At 38.0% G+C, this 14,966-nt stretch overlaps 1 protein-coding gene across 1 annotated transcript in view; it reads right to left on the bottom strand.

Moving 5' to 3' along the window:
* The window catches only part of PKP4 (plakophilin 4), a 176,314-nt gene that overhangs the window by 117,976 nt on the left and 43,372 nt on the right, over positions 1–14,966 (bottom strand). The window contains 1 exon segment of the mRNA XM_047772669.1: positions 2,527–2,639. Coding sequence (XP_047628625.1) covers positions 2,527–2,639 — 113 coding nt within the window.

Raw genomic sequence — 14,966 nt, 5'->3', positions numbered from 1 at the left:
CTTTTTTTTATAATTTACTAGAGATTCACTGATTTATAAATAATATCAATTACTGTTTAAGTTCAATATTATATATTTTAAAATATTCATAAGGATAACTCCCATATCTGTTATTTTGCAGCTTATAGTTTTCACTCAAAAGTCTCCTATGCAAAGATTCATGTAGTTATTTCATTTTAACAACTCTTGAATTGACTTGCCCACAGTTTATTTTTTATTATTATTATTATTTTTTAGCTAGTAATGGGTATTTATTTTTTTACTTTGTTACTCAAATGAATTTATCACATCTGTATCATAACAATCCAATATCACAGGATTTCTCTTGCCCACAGTTTACTTCCTATTTCTATCCTGATTCTAATTTACTTTTGCAGGGAATGTTACAGTAAGCATCTTTGTATCCGTCTTCCTCTGCATACCTATTAGACCTCCAATGATATCAAGTTCTTAAAAAGTTTAAAATTATACTCTCTTGCCTGTGATTCTCATTCATTGTTGAGTTTTTTTTTAATTGAGTTTTTTATTATCTGATTGTGAGCTCATCTTTGGTGATGTTAGTTTTCAGGTGGGGATTTCTGAACAATGTATATACAGTTACATTTGAGCTCCAAACCCACATGTGGTACAAACCTGGGGTTGTCTAAGGGTGCAACCCTTTGAGGGTAACGGCTTAATGCAGGGCTCTTAAGTTCAAGTGTACCCCGTGTGCACACTAAGCTTCACTCTTTGGTCCCTGCAGGGGTATTAAACCTAAGACTACTGACTTGTGTTATCTATATAACAAGTATTTCTAAGGGTTTATTAAGAAGTGTTTTATGTTAGTTTAGTTGGTTTATTTATTTAGTTGGTTTATTTTAGTTTATTTAATTTTAGTTAGTTTATTGGAATAAACGTGCTAAGTGAATTAAAAAAAAATTTTTTTTTGTCTTTCCTAGGGCCGTACCCGCGGCATATGGAGGTTCCCAGGTTAGGGGTCTAATTGGAGCTGTAGCCACAAGCCTATGCCAGAGCCACAGCAATGCAGGATTCGAACCACGTCTGTGACCTACACTGCAGCTCACAGAAACACAGGATCCTTAACCCACTGAGCGAGGCCAGGGATCAAACCTGCAACCTCATGGTTCCTAGTCGGATTCCTTAACCACTGAGCCACAACGGGAACTCCCTAAGTGAATTTTTTAAATACTAATTTTTCTAGTAGTATAAAATTATTTGAAAAAAATCTGTTGGTTCATACTTTTTGAAAATATATAACACTACATTACTGAGCTTGTGAGCTGCTCTTTTCTGGTGCTAAAGATACAGATGGCCTCTAAAGAATGTGAGTAAAATTAAAACAAAATTTTGTTTTGCCAATTTTAACTTTCTTGATAAATTACCTAACTCAGTAGAGCAAAGCTAGAATTAGAAATTTCTGATTTATAATTTTATACCTTGCTGACGATTTATCTTCCTATAAAAAACTGCCTAGATGTTTTAAAAGTGACCACATAATTTGCTATCTCTGTTTTAAAAGATTTGTTGATCTTATCATATGCTTTATATCTTGCTAAACATATTTATTTGCACAACTGTTAAGGGTCAAAGATGAAAAAATTCATGAGAATGTAACTTATATGCTAATAATTTTAAATTCATAGCAGTCAGCTGGGAAAGATAAACCACAGATAGCATTCTCTTCACCATGAAGGATTTTTTGGCTATGAATAACAGAAGATACTAAGAAGCACAACAATTATGATGTTAGAAATAACAGAGGCAAGTTACTATGGGCACACACCTACTTAGGAGTAAACAAACTAAGCTTAAAAATGCAAGCAATGGAAGTATTTTATGGCAGACTTTATTGGAATATATAAATACTAAAATGACACCCACAGATAAGATAAGCAGTGATTTCACCAATTGGAGCTTGCAGTAGTAAGTCTTAACAGTAATGATGCTCTAAAATAGCATGAGGCTATTTAAATATAAAACAATACCTGTGATTAAATGTGTTTTTTCAATAATATACTAGTTTTGTATTTACTATATTTGAATACACAATCACTTCATATACTAATTCTTTTTTACAGTACTTTTACAGAGCTCTAGAAAGCTAAGGTAAATTGAAGGCATTTTTAAAAGCTAGCTAAATGTTATCGCTTAGAAATATTTCTTAGTTAAAAAAAATCAATATCAAGTTTTCAAAGCCAATTACCTTTATCAAATAATTCACAATTAATTGTAAAAACATCCATTAACTTTTTTACTTATAAGAAATTAAACTTCTAAAGGCTATCGAGTAGATTTTGCTAGAAAAGCATACCAGTGCCACATAAAACACTGCAAGCACAGGCCTGAAGGATAATCAATATTCCAAGAGCTTTCTCAAAATTAGAATAAATTGACATTTTTGGTGTCGAATTCAGGAAGGCAAGTAAACAGTGACAACACTAAAAGAATCATTTGCTACATCTAGGACAACTTAATAAGGCCTTTAACTTGAAGGCGTGTAAGAAGATAGAGCCATGGGCCCTGTACCTGGTGCTGGCGATGCTTGGTGATTCTGCTCCAAGCCTACATCTTTCTAGCTGACTGGCAACAATCTGCCTTTCCACCTCCAGTTCTCGGGTGAGTCGCTGAAACTGAAGCTCCTGTGATTCAAGGAAATAAAAGGCATATAAGGCACCAAGGTTTGCTCATGCAGATACAGGAATTCATGTACGTCACAGGAAACACAGGAACAACCCATAACATGATACTCTAGTGAGGCCTGAGTTTCGAAATTAGGAGTTTGGATGGAATTGTGGGCCTAACCAGCCTACTGATTTTGTAGCCTTTATAAACTTAAAGACACTAGAACATCAGCCTTTGCGTGGAACTGAAAATGCATAGATCTTTATTTGGAGTTTTTTGGGGGTTTGGGATTTTTTTGTTGTTGTAATTGAGGTCTTCAAATAGCATTTTTGCTACATTGATGCATTAAACCTAAGTTTGGCAGAGTCCTTTCTTGATGTGTTTACATGAGAGGCACACCAACCAATTTGAGCTCTTTATCATCAATAGCTACTTTTCACATCCCTCACACTGTGTGTTAGCACAGCATTAAAAAAAGGTAAATTCCTGTGATGAGAATCACTTGACCATGTTTGATACGAAGCCTTTCGATTGTTGAGAATAAAAAAATAATTACAATCCCAATGGGAAAAGTCTTGCTATATTTATGTGTTCATGCAAATTTCTCCTATTGTTACAAATGTATTCATGTGTCACTGTGCAAAGGGACAAGGAAAAAAATAATGAAAAAGTCTGAGCCATAGTATAGAATTTAAAATTGTATTAAAAAGCTAGAAAGATTGTCAAAAGAAATTACACTCTTCATTCTATGACTCATCCTGAAGGCAAGGAAATTCTATTCTAGAAGATGTTTTAACATTATTTGTACTTATCTCATTGATACCTTGACAGGATTTTAATAAATAGAAAGCCATGGTATAAAATATCTATAAATCAAATCAAGTATACTCTAAAGGCTTTAAGCGACAAATAACATCTCCAATAACACCTCAAGCTCCCTCGTGCCATATTACTCCTTACAAGTCTACTCAAAGCAAATGCTGAACTCTAAGTGGTTTAATTCTACACTGATTGCAAGTTCAAAGTACCAGGCAGATGAATCCTAAGCCTACAGACTAATCATGAAAAAAAAAAAGCTACCTTAGTTTTGTTTATAATAATTATGCTATTGACAATGTAATATTATTTATGACAGTGTGTATATGTTTGCCATGCAAAAATAAAAACAATTTAATTGAAAAGTAATATTAACACCCTGGGGAATCAGGCAAATGTGCAATTACTTGACAGCACTGGCTGCAAATTCTAAAACCTATTCTTAGGCTAATTCTTAAGAAATAGTCTCTGGACCTCCGTTTTGCTTTCCTATATTGAGAATCCTTTTCTGTCTTTTTTGTTGTTGTTGTTGTTGTTGTTGTTGCTATTTCTTGGACCGCTCCCGCGGCATATGGAGGTTCCCAGGCTAGGGGTCGAATCGGAGCTGCAGCCACCGGCCTATGCCAGAGCCACAGCAACGCGGGATCCGAGCCGTGTCTGCAACCTACACCACAGCTCACGGCAACGCCGGATCGTTAACCCACTGAGCAAGGGCAGGGTCCGAACCCGCAACCTCATGGTTCCTAGTTGGATTCGTTAACCACTGCGCCACGACGGGAACTCCGAGAATCCTTTTCTAATGAGCCCAGTTGGTGAGGGTGCATAGGGTGGGGCCTGAATGAATACTAGTAATGCTGTACAGCAGGGTCATGACTGTAAAGGGGACTCTGCCCACCTCTGCTTAGTAAGTCCTAGACCATGGGCTTCTGATAACTGTTCAGCAACAAAAGATCAGATAGATAATAACTGTGTAACTTGCGGTATCAGGCTCAGATCACTGATTTTAAGGAGTAGTTTGTTTACTTCACCACAAAAGTTAGTCTTTCTTTGCCCTTAAATAGCATCATAGTTTTTATGATACACTTTCATTCTTTCGATTATTTTACTCAATCGCTTTTTTTTTCTCCCCCTAGGGTCGCATCCATAGCACATGGAGGTTCCCAGGCTAAGAGGTCTAATTGGAGCTGTAGCCGCTGGTCTACACCAGAGCCACAGCAACATGGGATATGAGCCGTGTCTGCAACCTACACCACAGCTCATGGCAACGCTGGATCCCTAACCCACCAAGCCTCATGGTTCCTAGTCGGATTCGTTAAGCACTGAACCATGACGGGAACTCCTCAATTGTTTTTATCTACCTTTTTTCACAGAAGACCAGCTGCTTGTACCAAGCTGGGCCAGGAAAGGACCATCTGTGAACTGCAAAATATCCCCCTAAGCCATCACAATAACTTTTATTTCCTCAGTTTGGTGGCTACTAGTGATTAAGCACTGGAAAGTTTTCATTTCAGATTGGCCCCAAATTATCAGGATTGGATTAAAGTATGTTTCAAATCAGAATATTAAAAAAAAAAATTCCTTTCACTGAAAAAAGTTCCATGTCAGGGGATTTTTTAAAAATCAAGTTTGCTGCTGCCTATGACCTTTTGAACATCTTTTCAAGGAAATGTTTGGGAAATTTCCTGCTTGAAGGCAGAAGCTGGAACTTATTGTCCTATATAATTCCTTTCTTCAGAAGCAGAGACAGGTGACTTTGGCTCTGCCAAGATGCCAGACTGTGACTCAGATGCTAAAACCAAGACTCTGACATCAGAAAACATGAAGCTGCTTTTCCTTTTTTTCAATCTTTCTTCTATTCCCAACAGTAGGACTCAAGGTCAAGTTTCTAACATGGAAATGATCTCCACTCAAACTATGTTTATACTTGGTGGCAGTGTTAGTGTTTTTTCTTACTTGATCTGGACACTGTTCCCTGGAGCTGAGTCTCAAGCCTTGTTCTTTAGTTCAACAAACGTGGGAATTCGCTAGTAACCAGTTAATAAACACCTTTTTCTTGTATAATTAGACATTTCAAGTGTCTATTTCTTGCAACTAGAAACTGTGGCTGATACACCTATGGAAACCATTTATAGCTATCAAGTTGCCAGAAGAGCCTCTGTACCCACGGTGCAGCTACATTTTGTAGAAGTTGGGCAATTCCTTTAACATCACATGGACCCAGTAAAGCCCACCTCGTATCCCTCCTGGCTACAGAGCCCAAAATACCGAATGTCATTGGCTACAGTTTTTAAAACCATTCCACCTATTATTTGCTTAGAATTTTCACAAGTAGGACATCATTAAAGCCCCCAAAGCAGACTATCAGGAATCTATAAAGCATGGAGTTTGCAAAGGTTACCTAATACCTGTGAATATTTACAAGGAAAATATATGTATTCTTTGTTTCAAATTATTATTTCTATAGAATATAAATTAAACTCCCACATGTGACTTACACCAAGAAAGATGAACAGGATATAAATATTTGACAATTCTGTCTCTACTGGCTTTTTAAACTGACTGATGAGGAAGACAGTATTACAGCCATATAAAAACACATCTAATGATTTCCAAAATAACACTCATTAAGATGATTACACTGTGATACCAGCTATAAATTTTAAACTTTATTTTATCCTCTAAACATAGTGTGTGAACACTGATCCTTATGTCAGCATTCAAAACTGGGCATCTAAATTATCAGGGGATCCTCTGAGTAGAGCAAGGAAATAGGTTAAAAGCACTTGCCAATCATTTAGTTCATGACAATTTCCTCTCAAATTCTGTCAAACAAGACCAAAAACAAACTTAGAAAGTCAAGGCTACTGATGTGTTATAAAAATGGAGTCAGTTCATATGTCTTTGGAAGCTTTTCTTTATGTCTACCTCATCTCCCTCAGGTCAGTATATTGACAAATATTCTCTGAGAGTCAAGGGAATAGAAGAAAACAAAGATTCACTTTCATGACCTTGTATGGTAGACAGAGATGCATGGTCTGAGCAGTCCCAAGAAAGGGCTTACTGCCACCAAGGTCATGCCTTCATGGGGGCGCCACTGCTGCACAGAACCTCCTTACCAAGGGCACGCCCTCCTGGGCAGGCTGTATCCAGCTGTGCCTTGAGGTGGGAATATAAAGGGTGGGCCCAGATTTGCTTCAGAAGTTCGGGGGGCTGCCTGGCCAGCACAGTATTTGGACTTTTCCCCTGCCCAAGCCTGCTCTTCCTTTCTCTCTCCTCCACTTTAATGACAACCCAACCTGAGGAAGCAATGTTTTTGGATTTCTTTTATATAGTTTCAGAAATTTTCTCTCCTAATTTTTCAATATTGTGAGATTCTTTAAATGTGCAGAAAAAGTACAGACAATAAAACGAAGAGCTCTGGAGAAATTGATCTAGCTCTAGCAAATCTTACTATTTTGCTATATTTGTTTCAGGTTTGTTTTGTTTTGTTTTGGTCTCTTTAGGGCTGCATCCACGCATATGGAGGTTCCCAGGTTAGGAGGTGAATCAGAGCTGTGGCTGTCGGCCTATGCCCCAGTCATAGCCATGCCAGATCTAGCCAAGTCTGTGACCTACACCACAGCTCATGGCAATGCTAGATCCTTAATCCACTGAGTGAGGTCAGGGATTGAACCTGTGTCCTCATGCATACTAGTCAGATTCATTTCCACTGAGTCACGATGGAACTCCTGTTTCAGGTTTTTTTGAGATGTAAATATTACAGATAGAATGAAATCCCCTGGTCTCTCTTTCCTAGACCCTATTCCTTCCCCTTCCTCCCTCTCCAGAAGAAACCACTGTCTTGAATTTGGTGTTTAATATTCATATGAATTTTAAATTATTACTACTTCATATATACAGATCCATAACTAATACATAGTATTGCTATGCATATTCATACCATTTATGTCAATGGTATACTATACCCAGTGTTCTACAGATTGCTCTTATTATGATTTTGAGATTTATTAATATCAGTGCATGCAGATCTAGTTCATTTACTTCCACTGCTCAACAGTATTCTCTTCTATGACTACAACACAATCTATTTACCTGTTTTTATCATGACGAACCCTTGGGTTATTTCCAATTTTGTATCAAATACAAGCACGCTGCAAAAAAAGTATCCTTGTATAAATTACCCTGTGCACATGCCAGACCTCTCTAGTAGACACCTAGAAGTGGAATTGTTGGGAGGAAGGCCATGCACATCTTTAACGTTACCTGATAATGATTATCAAATTACCTGCCAAAGTTGTGGTACCAATTTATATTCCAGTCGGCAGTGTATGAGAGTCCCAGTTTCTGTACATTTTCACAGGTATCAATTTGCATTTGGGCGCCTAAATTTTTCTTTTCAGTAATCAGCTAGGCATGGGATGCTATCTTGCATGTACTTCATTTTGTATTTACCTGCTAACCAACATCTTTTCACAGGCTTACTGGCCGGTTAGGTACTTTCACCTCAATAGTGTCATAAACTGGAAGGGGAAAACTCTCCTACTGCCAGTACCCAACTTGTCCTCTTCTATGGGACAGGTTTCTCAACGCTCTCACACTAATGTCACAGCTTTGTGAGGTTTTCGGTTTGGGCAAAAAGGTCTCCCACTGGACTCCCCACCTTGGGCCAGCCTTCAGCAGGCATGTGGCACATAACCTCAAATGGATGCTCAAGATCACCCAGGTTTGGCACATACCTTCAAGGTGGAAGCCACATTTGCTACTTATTTAGCTGAGGAGTCTGCCATTTTGCAAATAGATTTTTTTTTAATTTAAGCATAGTTGATTCAAAATGTTGTTAGTTTCTGCTGTACAAAGAGATTCAGTTACACACACACACGCATAAATATACACTCTTTTATAATTTATATTCTTTTCCAATATGGTTTATCACAGGATACTGAATATAGTTCCCTGTGCTATACAGTAGGAGCTTGTTGTTTAGCCATTCTATATGTAATAGTTTGCATCTGCTAACCCCAAACTCCCATCCGTCCCTCCTCCACCCTCTCCCCCTCCTCTTTGGCAATCACAAGTCTGTTCGTTATGTCTGTGAGACTCACTTTTATTTTGGTTTTCGTTTCTGTGAATTCTTCACTTTCTTACCAGCTTAGCCTTGCTTTCAAAAGGACAATTTAAATGCTTTATTCAGCGTATTTAGTTTCTTTCATGGGAAAGGCTGGCCAGGGTATTGAATATGTCAGAAATGGGTATCTCCACAGCTTTTTCATATTTTCTCTTAATTTCTCTGAACCTCATTTTAGGGGGAATTTCTCAGTATTTCTTTCAATTCACCATTTCTCTGTTTGCCTTGTTAAAGGTTTATCTCATCTATTAGACTTTTTTCCCAATGACAATATTTTCCATTTCTGAGACTTCTAGTTGGTTCCTTTTCACATCCATCTGTTCTTGCTGCTCATTCAGAGTGAAACCTCTTTCTCCCTTCCTGAGGTTTACCTTTACCTAAACTCCTCCATGTACCTCCATCCTAAATGAAGCCTTAGTGATTCAGTGCTCCTTTCAAACAAAAATAATATTGCATATCTAATCAAGAGGCTGTGTCTCCTGTCACTGGCTTCCAGAAGCCCCAGGAAGTTTCTTGCATTAGTTTCTTCCACTCCCATCTCTTTCAATAAGCAGGAAGAGCTCCACTGCAGACTACAGCTTCAAGGACTGTGGCGCTTGGGCTGAAAAGAGGGCATAGCCTCTCATGGCCTCCTAGTCCCTCTCACTCTCATTAAATCCTCATTGATGGCCCTTTCCAACTGTGCCCTACAGGAGCCTCATTCCAGTTTGCAAATTCTCTGTTTGTCAAATTTTCATCTTTTACCCAGAATATTCTCCGTCTCTGGGTTACCATGAAGACCTTCATCTACATGCTTTAATTGAATCATGGTTCTTTCCTGAAAATACTGCTTTTTCAGATCTCTCTCTGGGGAAGACTATGCATTCTCCACACATCACACCTGAGGTGCTCCAGAGCAGGGAGCTGGCCTTCGCTTGGTTCCTTACTACCTTTGCTTATTAGCATGAAGTTGTTGAAAATATTCCTCATCGTGCTCCTGGAGTAGAATCCGTAATGATATTCCCTCTTACATTCTTGACATTAGTACGCCATGTTCTCTCTCTCCTTAATTGGTAAAGACCATTATCCTTCTAGATGTAAGCAAGAGCTCGTTGTGTTTGGGGTTTCGTGCCATCCAACTACAGGTGCAGACTTGTATCACTGGCGTCAATTTACTTCAAGTTGTTCTGATTTACTAATTCAGGAGTAGCCATGGCAGTTACTCCCACCATGATGATGACAGGTAAGGAACAGCACTAGGCATTCCAGACCATTAGCGATGATACCTTCAACTTCCTGTCCCCACATTTATACTAATCCTCAGTTCCCTTCAGGCTTGGTGAAGGGAGTGCCCCTTTTTAATCTAAGGCCAGCCTCTCCATGCCCTCTTGCTTCTCTTTCCCGAATCATCAGTGTTTTCTCTCAGTTTAATGCTCAAATCTTTCTGATGTAAAAACCTTTTCTTTATCCTCCTCAATAGCCATTTCCTTCCCCTTTGACCTATTCATACCTTTTATTAAATATTTTCCTTTAAATTGACTCCATTTTAAGACAGTATCATCTCTGTATTAAAATAAATGAAATCTTGTTGTTTAATGCTTTTATAGTTTTCTTAATATAAATTAAAATACATAATTTTTTCTCAGTATAATGGGATAAAATTTAATTTAATAATAATTTTTATTTTTTCCATTATAGCTGGTTTACAGTGTTCAGTCAATTTGCTACTGCACAGCAAGGTGAACCAGTTACACATACATGTATACATTCTTTTTACTCACATTATGCTCCATCACAAGTGACCAGACATAGTTTCCAGTGCTATATGGCAGGAGCCCATTGTTTATCCATTCCAAAGGTGATAGTTTGCATCTATTAACTCCAAATTCCCAGTCCCTCCCACTCCCTCCTGGCAACCACAAGTCTGTTCTCCATGTCCATGATTTTCTTTTCTGTGGAAAGGTTCATTTGTGCCACATATCAGATTCCAGATACAAGTGAAGTCATATGGTATCTGTCTTTCTCTTTCTGACTTCACTTAGTATGAGAATCTTTAGTTCCATCCATGTTGCTGCAGATAGCATTATTTTTTATGGCTGAGGAGTATTCCATTGTGTATATATATCACATCTTCTTAAGTCAGTCATCTGTCAATGGATGTTTAGATTGTTTCCATGTCCTGGCTATTGTGAATAGTGCTGCAATGAACATGCAGGTGCATGTGTCTTTTTCAAGGAGATTTTTTTCCTGGATATATGCCCAAGAGTGGGGTTGCTGGGTCATATGGTAGTTCTATATTTAGTTTTCTGAGGTACCTCCATACTGTTTTCCATAGTGGTTGTACCAATTTACATCTGTATATCTTTGAAGAAATGTCTACTCAGGTCTTTTGTCCATTTGTCAATTGGATTGTTGGCTTTTTTGCTGCTGAGTTGTATAAGTTGTTTGAAAATACATAATTTTTAAAGACGGTCATCCGTGTACTAAAAATTAATTCACATCAGCAGTATACACATGGCACACCAGGGGTCAACATACCCTTCCCATGCTTGAACGTCTCAGCAGGAAAGTACTGAGTTCTGGTTAGACTGAAAGAAACTGACATGGTCACCCCTTGATGCAGTCAGAGCTTAAGAAAGCATTTTTATTTCACCATTGCCTAAAAATCTTCCCAAAATAATCCACTTTTCTAATGTAGTATGATGAAAGTGTTTAGTAACACTAAAAGATTAATTATCATTAAATAACATGTTAGATTTTTAAGGTACAGAGGATTTAGAGGAATGTTCTATCTCAGGACATACTATGGCTTTTTTTTTTCTCTTTCCCATGTTTAAAAGATGAATAAATTATGGTTATGATTATAGCTTTGAGGGTCTTGAGTCAGACCTAGGGAACTATTTTAAAAATGAATATTTAAGAGCTAGTAAGAAATCCTCGAAACATCCCAAATATTTCCAAAGGGTCCTTGAACTTCTCAACCTTAAAGTAATCATCCAGGAGTGTAGAGATGATCAAATGTTCTGACCTTCTATTACAGTTCACTCAATAATTTACACATCATTATTATGTCTACAAATCATTGTTAGGTAGTCCTGAACAATTATGCACAATTATTGAAATGCTAAATATATGTTTAATCCCTTTGTACTGACTAGATCCTTTTGTTAAAAAGAAACACTGCCTTTCTCAAATCATGTTCTCAGAACACCATTGTCCCATTGTCCCATAGGTTTGTCCTTAAAGGAAGAGGTTTAAACCTTCAAACAGGTTTGAAAAATGTTGTCCAGAAGATTCCAAATCTTGGAGGCTCACATCAATATGAGTATATGAAAAGTTCTAAGATGTCTACCAGCCAGAAGAGATAGGCTTACCTTTGTACAACCTAGTGATTCTTTGATTTATTGAAGCTAAGCACACTTTTTCTTTATCAAGGAATAACTATTATTAACATCTCAAGAAACAACTTAGGCAACACTAAAAATTCAGCTCAGTTTTGTTGTGAACTAGGAGTACCATCCAGTATTCTACATTAAACATATACCATACAGGAGTTTCCACTGTGGCTCAGCAGGTTAAGAACCTGACAGTGCCTGTGAGGATATGGGTTCAATCCCTGGCCTCACTCAGTGGGTTAAGGATCCAGCACTGCTACATACAAGTTGTGGTGTAGGTTGCAGATGTGGCTCAGATCTGGTGTTGTCATGGCTGTGATGAAGGTCTGCAGCTGCAGCTCCAATGTGACCCCTAGCCTGGGAACTTCCATATGCTGCAGGTGCAGCTATAAAAAAAAAAAAATATATATATATATCTTACAGATTGGAAAACAAAATTTTAATTACTTTTGTCCAGATGGAAAATTTACAAAGGGCAGGACACCACAAAGGTGTCCTTTCAAATGGAACCTTCTGACCTCACATCCCTCCAAAGACAGGAAGGAAACACATTATTAGGATGCTTTTGCATGATTAGTTGCCCACTGTTTCTTACATCTAGATCTTCTTTAAGATAAAAGAAAAATACAAGACACAATCACCAATCTGATTTTCTTTGTTGCACTGGCTAACTGTCTAATAGAAGATCATCAACATTCAGACCTTTATTGTTTTATCCTACTGTCAAACCACACAGGATTATACCTGGTTCAAGCTTTGATATCTATCCTTTGGTTTTAATGAAGCAGAGAGAAAATACCAAAGCTTACTGGAAGCTTTAAATTTTTATTCTAAAGCTCAGGCCCTTAACTGTAACTTTGTCCCTAAAGCTCCTTTATTAAGAAATCAAAACAAGGGAAGAGAGGTTTACATTAAAACACACTAATGAAAGCTTTGCTTAGAGCCATGCATGGATGAGAAGGTCAAGGCAAACAGATAAAAGCTTTTCCTACAGCACCAACTGATGGCTTTATAAAAACTTTTCTACACACCAATAACACATTGCCACTGGCTCTTTTATCTCTCACCTGGCAATTTCTGACCATTGCATGGGTCTGTGTACACCAGTGATGTTCAAATACACTATCACTCAAATTGACGTTTTCAAGGGTGGTGAGCTAAGCTACCTGCAGGATGAGCCGTGGCGCACATCTAGCCATACCTCCCCTTGCCTCTTGTGTTTATTATTTCTTCACTGTAGTGGTTTTCAAAGTATGGGCCCTGAACAGCAGCAACAGCATCAACTTTGAGTCAGAAGTTGGATCCAGCCACCTGTGCTTGAACAGGTCCTCTAGGAGATTTTTATGCACACGAAAGTTCCAGGACCACTGACCTAATGAAACCATTTTACTTAGGCTCAAACTAATTGTGTGTTCATTATTTCCTCCCTTCCTCTTATTCCCCACCGCTCACGCATTAGATGCTTTTCCAAATCCTGTCACTCAACCTCTTTACCACTTCTGAATCCATTCCCTTCCTTACTATTCCTACCATCACTCTCCTAATTCCTGCTCACATTAACTTTAGACTCTAGCAGTAACTCCCCACTAACTCTTCTCACCGTGATGGTGAGGGGCTTCACCACTGCTTTTCACATTTCTTCCAGATAAACCTGTTGAGGGCATAATATTATTCATCAATAATCTCTATCCTTTAATGAGTGTTTTCCGGCTCTAGGCTCCCTGCAAAGGGCTTTATATACATTACTTAAATTCTTAGTCAGCCTGCAAGGTAGTAAAGGTTACCTTCATTCAGAGGGCTGACCTGCCTGAAGTCATTTAACACCAGGATCTTAAAATCACATCAGTCTGACTCCTAATCCCATGGTATTAATCACTGTGCAACACGCCCTTCCCACCCTACCTGTAATACAACTTATACACCCAACCTGTAATACAACTCAGCCTTATTTTAAGACCCTCTGCAGTCTGTCTCTAAATACCTTTTTTTCGGTTTCCTGTCACTCCCCATCATGCACCCGGGTGGAACTATTCATGATTTCTTATAAACACCGCTTAAAGATTTTTTTTGCACATTGCTCCGTCCACCTGAAATATCACCTTCCTATGTGCCTACAGTCTTTTATCCAGCCGTTGGGTAAAGACCTTGGCCATTATGATGTGTGTGATTTACTAAGCTGAGTTCATTTTGAAGAAGAGTGAAATCTCTGTTTCATCCATCTAGCTCCCTAAAAGATCAACACAAAAAACTCCAGCTAATTCATTCAGGGTGAATTTAACACAGCACATTTTATTTATTATGTTACAATCAATTACATAATTTTTTTTAACGTATTGATTCCTAAGTATGTTATATTAAGACAGGCATAATATATTTTGATTGATCCTTTATGAGGCTCAATGCATTTCAAATGTAATAATAATCATATCCTTACAATGGATATAAGGAAAATTAGAAAAATTAGTGCTACAATAGGATTTTTCTACTTTTATTTATGAGGTGTATGTGCTACCCACTGCACCAAGAAGGCCACTCTACTTTTATTTAGGGTATTAAAGATATCAAGGCAGAGCTGGAACTAGATTCTGGGTTTCCCCAAATTTTATTGACTGCATTTCAACCAATCAGCTTTATCAGAATTTCATACTATTCACGGTGGCATGGGCAAATAAGATTTTTTTTTTTTAAGATAATGTGCGTAATTTCAGTAGCAGAGTGGTTCAATGCTATTACTCTGACTCACTCCATCCCACTGCTTTTCCTTTCCTCAAAGGCTTCTATCGTTACACCGGCCAAATTTCCTGATCTCTCAGGTGTCACACTCTGCTTCTCAGAAAATCAGGACTTTCCCAGACTTGGCATAACATTTTTGAGAATCTGACCAGTTACTGACACTTTATTAAACTAAAAATGCCTTCTCTTACTTTCATTTAGCTTCTCTCCTTAAATGGAGTTCCCGTCGTGGTTCAGTGGTTAACGAATCCTACTAGGAACCATGAGGTTGTGGGTTCCATCCCTGGCCTTGCTCA

The sequence above is a fragment of the Phacochoerus africanus genome, chromosome 3 (assembly GCF_016906955.1).
Source record: "Phacochoerus africanus isolate WHEZ1 chromosome 3, ROS_Pafr_v1, whole genome shotgun sequence".
Classification (NCBI taxonomy): domain Eukaryota; kingdom Metazoa; phylum Chordata; class Mammalia; order Artiodactyla; family Suidae; genus Phacochoerus; species Phacochoerus africanus.
This window is presented reverse-complemented; position numbering and strand designations above follow the sequence as displayed.